The sequence below is a fragment of the Chamaea fasciata genome, unplaced genomic scaffold, assembly GCF_029207755.1.
Source record: "Chamaea fasciata isolate MVZ Bird 193981 ecotype frontalis unplaced genomic scaffold, bChaFas1.0.hap1 SCAF_5, whole genome shotgun sequence".
In the NCBI taxonomy this organism is placed as follows: Eukaryota; Metazoa; Chordata; class Aves; order Passeriformes; family Sylviidae; genus Chamaea; species Chamaea fasciata.
The window spans coordinates 32,536,065-32,550,251 of NW_027094090.1; the positions used below are offsets into that span (position 1 = coordinate 32,536,065).

Sequence of the window (14,187 nt, forward strand, 5' to 3'; positions counted from 1 at the left end):
GCTTTGGCCTTTGAGAATTAGTTTTGATGTCTTGTTTACGTTGAAAAGCTTACCTTTTATAACTACAAGTTTTACCTTTTCAGTGTATACTGCTATAGCATCTCAGAAGTATCTACTCTTTCTAACAATTAAGGCACCAGAAGTGTTTTGCATTAATTTTTTTTTTTTAGACACAAGTGGGACGATTTGCACCACAATTTTCTGGTTATCAGCAACAAGATTGTCAAGAGCTGCTGGCTTTTCTCTTGGATGGTTTGCATGAGGATTTGAATAGAATTAGGAAAAAGCCTTATATTCAGTTAAAGGATGCAGATGGGAGACCAGACAAGGTAGGGGTTTTAGAGCTGTTCGTATTCATTTTTAGTCAAGGTTGTATGCTGTAAGATATTTCTACATGATTATGCATAGAAGGTTGGGAAACTGATTATGTGGGGCTTCTTCTGGAAGACATTTCAGAAAATAGGACAAAACTTTAAAATTGAGATCTTGAGAAACGGTGTAGGTTTCTGTTTATTTTTAGGATAATGCAGGTGGATGGGAGGATGGTAAGGCCTTTTTTAAGATTTCATTAAGACCATCCTGTTCAATGCTGAGTTCAATTAGAAAAGCAATTCCCATTCTGTTGTTCTTTTATTTTTATATCTACAGTATGCAGGATTCTGTCTCTCTCCAGTACTCTTAGTTTAGGGAAACTATTCTTTTGTTATGAGTATGGGGTTAATTCAGATGGAATTTTTAGGTTTATCTGCTTTTGTCTTTCCCCAAGCTACTTGAAAGTCACTCTCAGACTATGTAACACCACTGATAGAATCTCTGTCCTAGGAAAAGCATAGATCTTTCAACCTTCAAACCTGATAGTAACATTCCTTTCGAATCCTTTGGAGTGACATGTCTGTTTAGGTGGTTACTGAAAATGTTCTGCCGAGGACTTCTACTAATAATTCTCACTGTTCATTTCCTACTACTTTGTCATAACCCAGATCATGCTTTGTTTACAGGTGGTTGCTGAAGAAGCCTGGGAAAACCATTTAAAGAGAAATGATTCCATCATTGTAGATATATTTCATGGCCTTTTTAAATCTACCCTAGTTTGTCCTGAATGTGCTAAGATATCTGTAACCTTTGATCCCTTTTGTTACTTGACACTTCCATTGCCCATGAAAAAAGAACGCACTTTGGAAGTTTATTTAGTTAGAATGGATCCACTTGCAAAGCCTATGCAGGTAAGCAGCTTAATTTATGTACAAACACTTTGATTCATGAGGCATTAACAATGAATCCAAGTTCCTTTGCACAGTGCAAATTTATAAGCAAATCCAACAGCTTTATTTTTCTGGTATGTGTTCTGAAGTCTCACTTAGACAAGTGGGGAAGACTGTACGTACCTTGTACAGTTTCAAGAAAGAATTGGTAATTCCTTTATGGTTGTGTTAAAAAGGCTTCTTAATCTTTAAAATGTATGCTGACATAATTTTTTGAGAGCTGCTATGATGAATTTTTATGTTTCTAAAAATATATATACAGTTAATGCAAAAGACTTAATTTCTTATTTTCTTAATCACAAAAGGCAACTATTTGTAATAAATGGTGTTAAAAAAACCCCATGACTAAATACATTAGGTAGTCTCGAATTCTTCTGTGCTCTCACCTCATAGTCAAAAGAAAAAATTTCAGATGAGATTTCTTTGTGAGGAGTATCCCTTTTGCCATTTTTTAGGAAGGGGATGATATTACACACATTACACAGAATGTAATGAAAAAATGTATGTAAAGTCATCATAACCAAGTCATGATTAAATGGTTCTAGCTGTACTTTACACAGTGAGGATAGGTAAAATAAATACAACACAGGCAGTTATGCAGGCATTCAAAAAGGCTCTAATAGCTGAAATCAGTACCATGAAAATGAAAGCGGGAGAAAAGAGTGTTTTGTAAGTATGAGTTGGAGAGTTCGAAGGTGAAGGTAGGTATGTGAACTAATGGGAGATGAGCCTGCTAGAAATGTAATTGTGAAAACAGGGGGTGCACAGTAGTTGCACAGGGGACACAGAGCAGTTGTAAACTACTGAAGCAGTTGAGCATGATTCATGATGTGAGATGGCTGTGCTGGAATTAATAAATTGGGAAGAGTACCAGTTCAGTACTGGTAGAGTTTTTGTGAGTCTAAATGATTATAAAATTTTAGGACATAACGTGCTATACTTGGCAATTAATTACAGAATTAATAATACCATATTTCTAATTAATACTGTCTTCAGTATGCAAATAACAGGTAAAAGTTTTGTGTGGAGTTTTATTAAAAACTTCAGATGCTCTGCATAAGAGAAGCCACAGAGAAGTTTTCTTTGACTTTAATCCTCAAGTTCTCTCTCTGCATGCAGAATGAGAATCTGTTGCATGCCATTGCTTTCTTTCCTAGTAATACTTTATAAACAACTTGTGTTTTATTCCAGATTTAATAATCTTTTCAATAGCGTGTATACTATTTAAATACTTAAATAAGAAGGTGCTGTTGAAATGCAAATCTTAAGTAATTTGTACTGTTAGTCTTACAGAGAAAGTAAAACAACATTAAAACAAGCATTGTATAAACTAATAAATGGAGTATTCAGTATGTGTGTATTTGTAAAGTTGTACAGATTACTACATTTTCAGCAGCTTTTGGCATTTGTATTAGTTGATCTACATACTTTACTCCTTAAGTTTTGAAAACATGAAAGAAATGCGTGAAATATGCTGAATATGTGTTTAGGTTTTTTTCCTCGTGTATATTCATTCTTTTAAGAAATTAAAATTATATTTTCATTTTTAGTACAAAGTAGTTGTTCCCAAAATTGGAAATATATTGGATCTTTGTACAGCATTATCGGCTTTGTCTGGTGTTGCTGCAGATAAGGTAAGAGTCATCTCTTATATAAAGCACAACAAATAACATTTTAATGTGTATTAACCCGATTTAACAGTGTGTACTCCATTTTCTTTTCAGATGATTGTTACTGATATATACAATCACAGGTTCCACAGGATATTTGGCATGGATGAAAATCTAAGTAGTATTATGGAACGTGATGACATTTATGTGTAAGTGTAGATGACGTGCTTCATGTCTCTTTGCAGTTTTGGTTATTTGCCAAAGATTAAAACCTAGATATCAGATAAAGAATAAACTGGGAGGGGATATTTTTTTATTTTTCCCCTTTGTAGCCTTTTCCATGATTGTTGTTCTTTGTATTTCTGATTGTTTTTCTTCTAGATTTGAAATTGCTATCAATAGAACAGAAGATACGGAACAAGTCATAATTCCTGTTTGTTTAAAGGAAAAGTGCAGGCACAGCCATAGTGGTTCTTTACTATTTGGTCAACCTTTTCTCATAGCAGTGCCTAGAAACAATACTGAAGATAAACTGTATAACCTGCTGCTGCTAAGAATGTGGTAAGTTTATTGTTAAAAGAAAAATTAGTTTGTTAAGAATAATGCTATTATTTGGAGTCAGTAGGCATGTACTTTCATATGCATTTCTAACATATTGATTAGATTTGAGTACTTCTATTTGCTTTCTGTAGAACATTAAATATAAAATTTTAGCCACTAAGGTGGATTTTAATTTGATTTTTTGTTAGCATGACCTCATCCAAAAATATCTGAGAAGACAGTAGAGAGTCAATCTGTATTGTTAAATAATTCTCTTGTATGCTTAGCTGTTTGTTAGACCTTGGTAAAGTGGAAATGTTTTCCTGTTATTCTGCTATGGTTATACTTCCTGTATCTAGTGTTCAGGTTTGTATACTAATTCATGTTGTAAAAGTACATGGTAGACACTTTCTGAAACTGGACTAGGATTAGTGTCATTATACAGAAGAAATCAAAATCATATAACCTCCAATTTAAATTTATGCTTCTTTTTCTGTTGATGTAAATTTCTCTGTAATATAGTTAATGAGCAGTTAAAAATAAATGAATTCTGGACAAACAGAGAGTGAGACCAAAAATCAAATTGTCTCAGACCAAGTAGCTGCCAAAAATACACAGTCACATATGAGCAGGTTTTCCTGTGTGCTTGTAACACTAGACACATTTGGCAATAAAACTGATAATCTGAGTAAATCAGAAAAGTACACTAGCAAAGACTTGCTATAAGAATTTAATTACCAGTTTGAACAATGAAAATTATTTAACAATCCGTTGCTTCTAACTGTTGCTTTCGCTTGTTACATTTAGCCGATATGTAAAAACATGCACTGAAAGTGAAGACACTGAAGGTTCCCTGCATTGCTGTAAAGACCATGGTATCAATGGTAATGGCCCAAATGGAATACATGAAGAAGGATCTCCAAGTAAGAATGGAATGTCTGAACTTGTTTAGTATTTGGTGTTGAATTCGAAATGGAAGTTAACTCTCTAGTGTTTTTCAATTACTGACATTCTGTCTCATTTCTTTCTTTTTATTCTTCCAATTGCTTTAGGTGAAATGGAGACAGATGAGCAAGATGATGAATCCAGCCAGGATCAGGAACTTCCCTCAGAGAATGAAAACAGCCAGTCAGAAGACTCAGTTGGAGGTGACAATGACTCTGAAAATGGATTGTGTACTGAGGATACTTGCAAAGGTCAACCACTCACGGGACACAAAAAGCGATTGTTTACATTCCAGTTCAATAATTTAGGCAATACTGACATAAACTACATCAAAGATGATACCAGGCATATTAGATTTGATGATAGGCAACCTAGACTTGATGGTAAGTCACAGGGAACAGCATGGGCAATATTTGGTTCTGAGACTCTTTTCTGACTCTCATGTTACATTTCCTTTGTGTGCTGTTTGATATATTTTTCTTTTAAATAGTAAATTCTGTATGAGTAACTAATTTTTAATTGCAGTTGACTTTTTGAAATGCAGAGTCTTTATCTCCTTCAATTTTTTGTATTAAATTCATTGTAGCATTGTTTAATTTATTTTGAAGAGTGTTTGCCCAAAGTTAATACAATTTCATTTAAATCAAGAAATAATATTAAGAGAAAACTTTTTTTTTTAAATCTTAGAAAGATCTTTCCTTGCTTTGGATTGGGATCCTGAATTGAAGAAGAGATATTTTGATGATAGTGCAGCAGAGGTAAGCTGATTATGTTGCTCCCTTTTCCAGCACAAATAAAAATTAAACATAAAAAATGCAACTTTAATGGTGTGACAAATGAGATAGTAAGTCTTCGCAAGAAGAAGCAACTCTTATCTTTTTTCATGTTATTCTTAGTAAATACGTTGTCATAAATAAACTTCATATATACATCCAAATAATTAGCGTATCTGAGGCATATGAACTGGGAAGTAAATCTGAAGCTGTGGAAACTTTACTTGAATGGTTTCTGATCAGTTTTTCCATATATAGGAGCTTTGTAGTTACTGTTTATAGTAAGACGACATCACTAAAATGAGTTTTGTTTCATTTGTTCTCTTAACTCAAGAAATACTTCTCTTTAGGATTTTGAAAAACATGAAAGTGTGGAATATAAGCCTCCCAAAAAGCCTTTTGTGAAATTAAAAGATTGCATTGAGCTGTTCACAACAAAGGAAAAATTAGGTGCTGAAGACCCATGGTAAGCACAAAAAATTAAAATTATGTTCTATGGTGTATTTCTCAAAATTAATCAAAACCACACTTGAACACAGAGATATGTAGTTGATTTATTAATGGTATTTTGAATCTTGTTATTTCAGACATAGTTGAAAATTCTCAAAATGCTTTCTGTTTTGATCCATTACTTTACCAAAATTTTTACGATGTACAGAAGGTTATATTTGTAAGGAAGACATTTAATGCATTCACAATTAGGAGGAAGGGTGGACACATAAGGTGCTCTAGTCTGTGGACCATGATGGAGAGTGAGTGAGTAATATTTTGATAAATTCAAATCAGTGATTGAAACAAATACGCCTTTCTGAGATGAGACAGATGAGCTGCTGCATACTGTAGTTTCTTCATGCAAATACATAACTTGCCTTGCATTGATACATGAAATAGGGATGTGCATAAACAGCAACTTTATGGGATGGGGGATGTCTGTAGTCAATAGAACCCCTCAAATTCATGTTCTAGCCATTAGGTTTTGGCAGAGACTTTTATTCTGTTCATGGTTGTTCCAAATTATAATTTGGAATCATATCTGAATGTTCATAATTGTAGTATGTTCCCAGAAGATGCTTTTTTTCCCAGGAGTTTTCTAGCAGATAACAATCTTTCATCAACACCTTTAGGCTCAGAATTAAGTTTGAAAAGAGAGTTTGCCAATTTTTCTTCTGCGGATACCTAAAAGTTTTGGAGATTTCCCAACATTGTCACCAGAGTTTCTCATATATTTGTGCAGGGTAGGGAGCTAACGTTAAAAAATCTTTTTTTTCTGGGTTTGCTAGATTATACAACACTGGATAGACTGTTTGAGATACCATATAACTCAGGTATGGTGAAGCACTTCATTTTGGCAGCACATTTTAAGCTGAGTATTTTAACTACTAAATACAGCTGCAGAAGTCAAGCAGCTGCTACTGGATGCATCTCACTGGAGGTCATTAATCACATTTTTCTTCATTAGGTCATCACAAGCCTAATCTACAAGAGTTCATCATCCCTAGTCCAGCACTGTTTGTATTCTACATATTCTAAGACAACTGAGAAGACAGATTCTCAGTTCCAGCCTGCCCTTACAGTTGTCCTAATTTTTTGTCATTATCTGATGTTGCTAATTGAAGACACTTGTGCAGTCTTCTAATTAGGGTTCATCTCTTCCCCCCCCCCCCCCCAGATTTTTACTTGCTTGATGCCAAAGTGTAGAATATGCATAGACTACTTCACAGAAGAGTTTGCTTCCCTTCATTCTTACTTATCTTCCTCCCTGAGCATTAATTGCTGAAAGATTCAAGTATGCATTGCAGGGAACAGAAATTTCTGAGTCACAGCCTGTTTAATACTTGCCTACTGAAAAGGGACGTTTGTAGTAATGAGTTTTTCCAGGTTCCAGTAGTCACTGTTACCTGGTTTTAGATGGTAGATGTGATAGAATGGTGGATGGATGAATTTGGAAATTGAAACTTGAAAGAACTGCAGTTATCTGTTATCTTCAGCTTTTTTATGATTTGTTTCATAACACTTTATCTTTTTTTTTTTTATATACAGTACAAGAATGCTGTGTTTTAACTAAGGATACAGGGATCTGATCAGGGATGTAGGAGATGCGAATCCAGTGCTGGGGAATGCTGCTTCTGTGTTTAAAATTATTTTGAGCTTCACTGGGCTCACACTTGCACATTTTAAACTGGAAGGGATATCTATGGAATTAGTAACAGAAGATGAAAAGTGTGTGTTTTTTGCTCATTGAGTTCCTCTCATGCATGTGACTTTCTCTTTGGTAATGTCTTTTGACATACATATGGACTACAGTTACATAAAATTGATTTTTTTTTTTTCTTTTTAGGTATTGTCCAAACTGTAAAGAACATCAGCAAGCCACTAAGAAGTTAGACTTGTGGTCGCTGCCCCCTGTGCTGGTAGTTCATCTGAAGCGCTTTTCCTACAGCAGATACATGAGGGACAAGTTGGATACATTGGTTGACTTTCCAATAAAGTAAGAAATTCAAGTATTTTGATGCTAGAAGTGTAAAAGCATGACTAGGGCATGTGCTAATACAGCAGTTACATAAAATGGGTTTGTTCTCAGTTTCCATGAGAGGATCCAATTAACTAATGACAAAATGCTTCTGGGTTAAAAGTATAAACTTGGCAAAACAGTAATAATGTAAAAATACAGAAGATTACTGGTTCCTGTTCCATTTTTCACGGAGTGAAAGAAATGCACTGGCAGAGTAGTCTGATGTATTTTTCTAGGACATGTAAAGTAAAGGGCTCTGAGACCACCAAACTCTGGTTAGAAATGCTATTAACATTCCTGACTTCTGGTTGGGTTTTGTTGTTTATTTTTTATTTTGTTCTGTTTTTTAACAGTGACTTGGACATGTCAGAGTTCCTTATTAATCCCAATGCTGGGCCTTGCCGCTACAACTTGATTGCTGTCTCCAACCACTATGGAGGAATGGGAGGAGGGCACTGTAAGTTGATTTCAAGTGTCATCATTCTAGATGTCAGCTTTCCTTCCATGTTGATTTTGTTTGAAGTACTGATCACTTTGAATCGATGGTGCTTTTTAATGGTTGAGAGACAGGTTTTTTTTTTTTTTCATTACCTTGAAATGCTTTCACAAGTATTTTAACACAAAAATCTGTGTGCAGTGAGCTTTCAAGGGTAATTGTAGGCTCTTTTATACTTCTAGCTATGCATATTTTGAAAAAACATAAGAGCTACTGTACTCTTACAACTGATTTTGTCTTGCTCATCTGTATTTTTGTTCATTGTGCTTCTCCTTGAAAGCAGTAAAATGACTGAGGGATTGTATTTTGACTGTCCTTTTCAGTATACATTGTTTTAGAGGGAAAATGCTGGTGATTAAACTCTTTGCTAAAAAAAATATGTTAAAGATGTTTAATAGTGATAATGATTTTTAGTTAGTTAAATATAAAGTGTTAGACAGCAACACACTCTAGTAACTGATTGTATTACATCTATGAAGATACACAGTCCTGAGGCATTGTACTTTCTTGTCCTAGATACTGCTTTTGCAAAAAATAAGGATGATGGAAAATGGTACTACTTTGATGACAGTAGTGTGTCCACTGCAAGTGAGGACCAGATAGTGGCAAGTATCTTTTGTGTTTCCAGATTTGGGACTGTTGATGTTTTCTTGTCAGGGCAGGGAAAATGAAGAGTAAACCATGAAACGTGTTAAATTTGTAGGCAGTAGTTTGTATTCTTCCAAATGACAGTACAAACCATAAATGTTTTGCTACAACATGCAGAAATAACTTAGATAAACCGTCTGGATTTCTTTGTAATTTTACCTTGTATACTTGGAAGCAAAGAAAAAGTTAGTAACCTGGATTGTAGATGTTTTGTTTGAAGTCTCACGAACACACTGTCCTACCCTCTTTTACAGTCCAAGGCAGCATATGTGCTCTTCTACCAGAGACAGGACACAATCAGTGGAACTGGCTTTTTCCCACTTGACCGGGAGACTAAACAAGGTGCTTCAGCTGCCACAGGCATCCCATTAGAAAGTGATGAAGACAGCAATGAAAATGATAATGATATAGAAAATGAAAATTGTATGCACACTAACTGATGGGAAGAACTAGAAGCCATAAAAGAGACTCTCTTACTGGGGATACGGATTGAAAGAGTGAAAATGCCCACCAAATTAAGAATAAAAATCTGAGATGGGGAGTTTCAGATAATAGAATGTAAATCTTTATTACATTTTAACATGTGCAGTACTTGAAGTGAAACAATAAAAACTTAAACGGAAATTGTCTCTAATGCATTTACAGTCTCATATTCACAAGGTATATATAGGAAATCACAAATAAACCCCTTTTAAGTTTTCTGCTGCTGATTTTCTGATGGATTATGTTTTCTTTTGTTTTGGAAGTGAATTAATAACTAAAATATTAAATCTGTGGACTTCTGACATTTACTTTCGTAGTACTGCAAGAATACTACTGCCAAGTCTAGTTTCTGGATGAATATATACATGTTCTTTAGGATGCCAACAGACTACAAGTAAAAATGTCATAAATACCTGAAGTAGTTTTCTTGAAACAGCAAATTTTTGTTTCTCCCAGTTGGTTTTTTTTTTGTTTTTTTTTTTTTGTTTGTTTGTTTTTGGGTTTTTTTTTGGGTTTTTTTTGTTTTTTTTTGTTTTTTTTTTTTTGTTTTTTGGGTTTTTTTTTGTTTTTTTTTGTTTTTTTTTAATTTGGTCACAATAGAAGAAATAGCTTGAAAAAGGTTTTTTTAACCTTTTGTGACGTAGTGGAACATCCAGAATATTATGTTCATCTTACTTCTGCTGTGGAACAGGTTCTGGATTTCATGCTGCATTAACAAAAAGGGTTTTCAATTAAATGTAAGTATCTGTTGTTGCTTGTTGGAATCTACTCTGCAGACATAATTACTATTATCTTGCTTCTAAGACATGCATAATTTTTTATCTGATAACAGTCCAAAATTTAAATTGTGCTATAAGTTCTCTCTCCCCAGTTTTTGTAGTTTGACAGCTTGCAAACTACTCTGTATTAAAGTCAGAGTTAGTAGTATTCTGTATCCATAATAATGACTGTGTATCAGGCTTAGTTGAGAATTTTTTCAATATGACCTGCCTTTAAATTGTTAATTACCAAAAATCACTTTAAAGGTAGGCCTGTTAATTTTCTTTGTGTGTTCCGGATGGAATTCACCATAGCCTTACAGTGTATCTGAAAAGGTAACTCATAAGAGAATTGGCATTTGCATGTTCAAGTCAGAACCTGTACAGTATATAAGGCATACAAACTCCAAGCTGGATTTCAGTTAACTATGTTCAGGGGTCCCAGGATGCCAAAATAAGTGTGATAGTTTGAAACATTTTTTGATTTGCTGCTTTCCCATTGATCTATTTGGAAGAATGTATTGTTGATTTGCATACAATACTGCCTTTGAGAGGGGCTCCTAAATGTGGGGGCACACGTCACATATCTACTACCTGGAGAATTGCTTTGTGTCCCACTGTTTAAAATTTAAAAAAGAAAAAAGCAAAAAGTATGATGTTCTTCACTTGAACTAATGAAATACAATAGGTTATAAATTGTGTATTGTAAATAAAAGTTCACTCTGTGAGTGCACATTTTGGTAAATTATTTATTTATGTTAGCATTAAAAGGTTAAAAAATTGCATTTGACCAGGATATAAATGAGATATGTTGGACATGGCTTTGCTTTATACCTTGATATTAAAACTGGTGTTTCATCCTGGTATTTTAAAGCTGCTTTGAGGTTTTGTTTTGTTTTTTTTTTTTAAATGTAAACTAACCTCCTGCATGACAGAGGTTAAAATTTTGTCTGCACTTGAGTTCACTTGGGTTTACATTTGAAATGCGCATGTTTATTTATACAGATTTCAATAAAGCTATTCAAGGCCTTATTTAGTGTTCCATTTTGTTAAATTCTTTTCCCACTGTGTTTGTGTCAGGGTTAGTCTTTGAGAAATATATTCTCAGTTACAAACTGGTTATGTCATGACCAACAGACCAAGATTAATAGTATTTCAAGTAGACAGTATATATAAAAAGGTTTCTCTCTGGTCATTGGCCCTAAAACATTTAAAAAGCTGCAAAAACAATAATGTCATAATTTGGTTTGTAAAAGTAATACTGTGACAATAATCAAATGCAAAAATACTAATTGTAAGACGGTTTGGAAATGAGGCAATATATTTGAGATTAGACAAACCTGTGAGGTTGACGAGGGGGAAATGATACAAGCTTTTGGAAATAATCCTAGAGAAATGATCAACTCTTTGAATAACACATACAAAGAGCCCCTCTATATTCATGCCCATATTTTTTTCAAATCTTGTTATCCTAGAACTTGTTTGGAAAAATAACACAGTGCAAAGGATCTGATTTGACTTACCAAAGTACCTTAGGAGTTTGTAGATGGGAGCCTTAATATCTGATAACTCAAGAGTCCTAATGCACTTCATTCTTGCTTTCAAAATGCAAATAAACACAGACATACGGAATGTTATATTTGAAGGAATGTACTTACCTACTAATAATTGGATCATCCAACTACAATTTAAAAGGGTATAGATCAAAGTTTATTTAGGAAAAAAGTACATAGATGCATTCTATTTTTTTTTTTTTTGTTATTGTTAATTTCTTGGCTTCCAAGAATACAAACACACAGTTTGTATAATCAGCTTCCCAATCAGAGATAAAAACCAGTAATCTCTCTGTTCAAGTGTCTCAAAGGTTTCTGGGAATTCAATCAAATTGTGAGTTTTATAAAACATATATTCACCTGTAATATACAATTCTTCCAGTGTGGACACACTTTACAGAAAGTATATTATTATTTACAGTGTTTATCAAAAGTTTTTCTCAATTCATCATTTATATGGAGAAGACGATCCTAACACCTGTTGTGAATCATGTCGGATAAAAATCTAGTGTGCTTTTTTCATCAGAAAGTTTGCTGTCAATAAGTATCAGCATAAACTCTAAAATCACGAGATTTGATTAACTTTGTTAATGTGACAGTCACAGAAACAAAACAGAGTAGGAAGCAGAAGACAGCTTGCAATTCCCACTTATTCTGTGGATTTTGTGACAGTAATATGTCATTTAAAGCCAAGCTGGGAGGGAAGGAGAGGTAAAGAAACACTGCCCAGGACCTCTTGTTTAGTTGGCTTCAGACAATGTTCTGGATGTTTTGGTGCAGATAGCTCCTTGATCTGTCCACCTAAACTGAAGTCCTACTTGCCTTGTTGGCACACTGAGGTGAAGTTTGCAGCTTACTTTAGAGCTGATGAGATGAACTGTCAGATGTTCCACAGTCAGATGATGTGGAAGCATCTGTAGCATCTAGAGCTACTTGCTAATTGGAAGGCCACAACCCTGTTCTAGGTTTCCCAGGAAGTTAGCCCTGTGTTATGGAGTGCAGTGTATTTTTTCAAGAGATCTGAAATATTTAGATGGAAATCAGTATGGCAGGCAAAGAAATTAATTGGCAAACCCACTAATTTTCTTTAAAAATTATGCTGTTTTCTTTGATGTCTGAGTTGTAGTTGCAGGGTATGGTTTTTCATTGTTTCTAAGGACTGGTTATTTTGACAAAATCACCATAAATGTAGTGAAACAATAGGAAAACTATATTTGATAGAATAAGCATATTCTTAGTCTGCAGGCAAATTGCTCTCTTCGGGTTTTTTTTAGTTCTCTTTCCCTGGGGGGTAAACACTGTGAAAACAGTTCCACTTCTCTAGTTCGAAGATTGCGTGCTTTACTGGCATCATGTGCTCTTGAGGCAAGCAGACAGACCTGTCTAACTGAAAAGAAATTGCATCTTGGAATAACATGGAAAGCCGGAATAGTCCAAATGTGACAAATTTATTTAGGGAATGAACTGAGCTGCTATATGCCAGGTAGCATTAACAGTCATCCTGGGCCAAATTATGCAACATTTAATACTGGACTCTATATTGATAAAGAATTCACATGAGTCTATATAGTTTAATAAAAAGTAAATTTTGTTAGTTGTCAGGGCGGTTACTGAAAAAGACAGTTGATAAAGATGATTATATGGATGCACCTAAATTGTTTCAGTACTTGGGACTTAAATGTCACTTTAAGTATCAGAATACTCTATCAAAACATGAATGTTATGCAGTATCATCCAACACAAAGTTTAGGAAATGACCAACAACCTCAAAATAATTTCCATTAGGAAATCATTATGGAATAGAGATGTCGTTGAAGAAGTTGGTGGCATTTGGCCTTAAATTAATGTTTTTATTCGGTGTGCAAAGTATTCAGATCATATCTACAGAATGTGGAAAGTAGTAAATACACCTATATTCTCTCTAGGCCCAGTCGACAAGCAATTCAGCACTGAAACAGTGGCACAACTAGTCCTTGGATACATAAACAGAAATAAGAAGTTGGCTTAATCTTTCTGGGTCTCCTGTAAGGAGCCTGTGAAAATACACTGAGTTCCTACCTTTTAAAAGTTTGGATTGTAACCTGGGACACAGTACAGAAAAAAAGTTACAACCCCAGAGTAAATACATTTGCACTAAGAGATGGGGAGAAGAATTGCTTTCTCAGAAAGACTACTTGGAACTGCCTCAATTTCCATCCGACACTTTATGATGGGGGACTTAACTCTATGCAGGGAGTCTTGGAGTGTAGGAAAACATTCAAAGAACTAGTGTTTCAAAACTAGAACAGGACAATCTGAAAACAGAGGTAACTGTGGGAGTCTTTTATGCAATTACCTTTTTTAAAAGGAGAAGGAAGATACTGGCAGAACAGCCAGCAGAGGCAAGTGGTGTGTTGTTCTATTAACTCTAGGCTAGATGCCTTCCCTGGGCTACAGAGGGAGCTGAGAGGTGCAAGGGTCCGACTTCTGGGATGGAAGCTTAGTCTGAGTCATCTGAGCCACCTGCCCCAGCTTTGAGATCTTTGAATCCATAAACATCCTGTTCTATTCAGAGGAATGTTCCTCTCTCTTTAGACCTAATTGTACCCATTAAAAATCACTTAGAAG

The 14,187-nt window shown here is 34.6% G+C and overlaps 1 protein-coding gene across 4 annotated transcripts in view; it reads left to right on the forward strand.

Moving 5' to 3' along the window:
* USP15 (ubiquitin specific peptidase 15) overlaps window positions 1-11,059 on the forward strand; it is a 60,843-nt gene extending 49,784 nt beyond the window's left edge. For 3 of the 4 annotated variants that reach the window (XM_066183160.1, XM_066183161.1, XM_066183163.1), the window contains 13 exons: window positions 171-329; window positions 999-1,223; window positions 2,813-2,896; window positions 2,987-3,081; window positions 3,254-3,433; window positions 4,220-4,335; window positions 4,465-4,740; window positions 5,045-5,115; window positions 5,481-5,596; window positions 7,469-7,618; window positions 7,996-8,099; window positions 8,655-8,743; window positions 9,041-11,059. In XM_066183160.1, coding sequence (XP_066039257.1) covers window positions 171-329; window positions 999-1,223; window positions 2,813-2,896; window positions 2,987-3,081; window positions 3,254-3,433; window positions 4,220-4,335; window positions 4,465-4,740; window positions 5,045-5,115; window positions 5,481-5,596; window positions 7,469-7,618; window positions 7,996-8,099; window positions 8,655-8,743; window positions 9,041-9,226 — 1,851 coding nt within the window. In that variant the 3' untranslated portion in view covers window positions 9,227-11,059. Of the gene's footprint in view, window positions 1-170; window positions 330-998; window positions 1,224-2,812; window positions 2,897-2,986; window positions 3,082-3,253; window positions 3,434-4,219; window positions 4,336-4,464; window positions 4,741-5,044; window positions 5,116-5,464; window positions 5,597-7,468; window positions 7,619-7,995; window positions 8,100-8,654; window positions 8,744-9,040 lie in introns of those variants that run through there. The other variant, XM_066183162.1, reaches the window with a different exon arrangement.
* The last annotated feature ends 3,128 nt before the right edge of the window (window positions 11,060-14,187 follow it).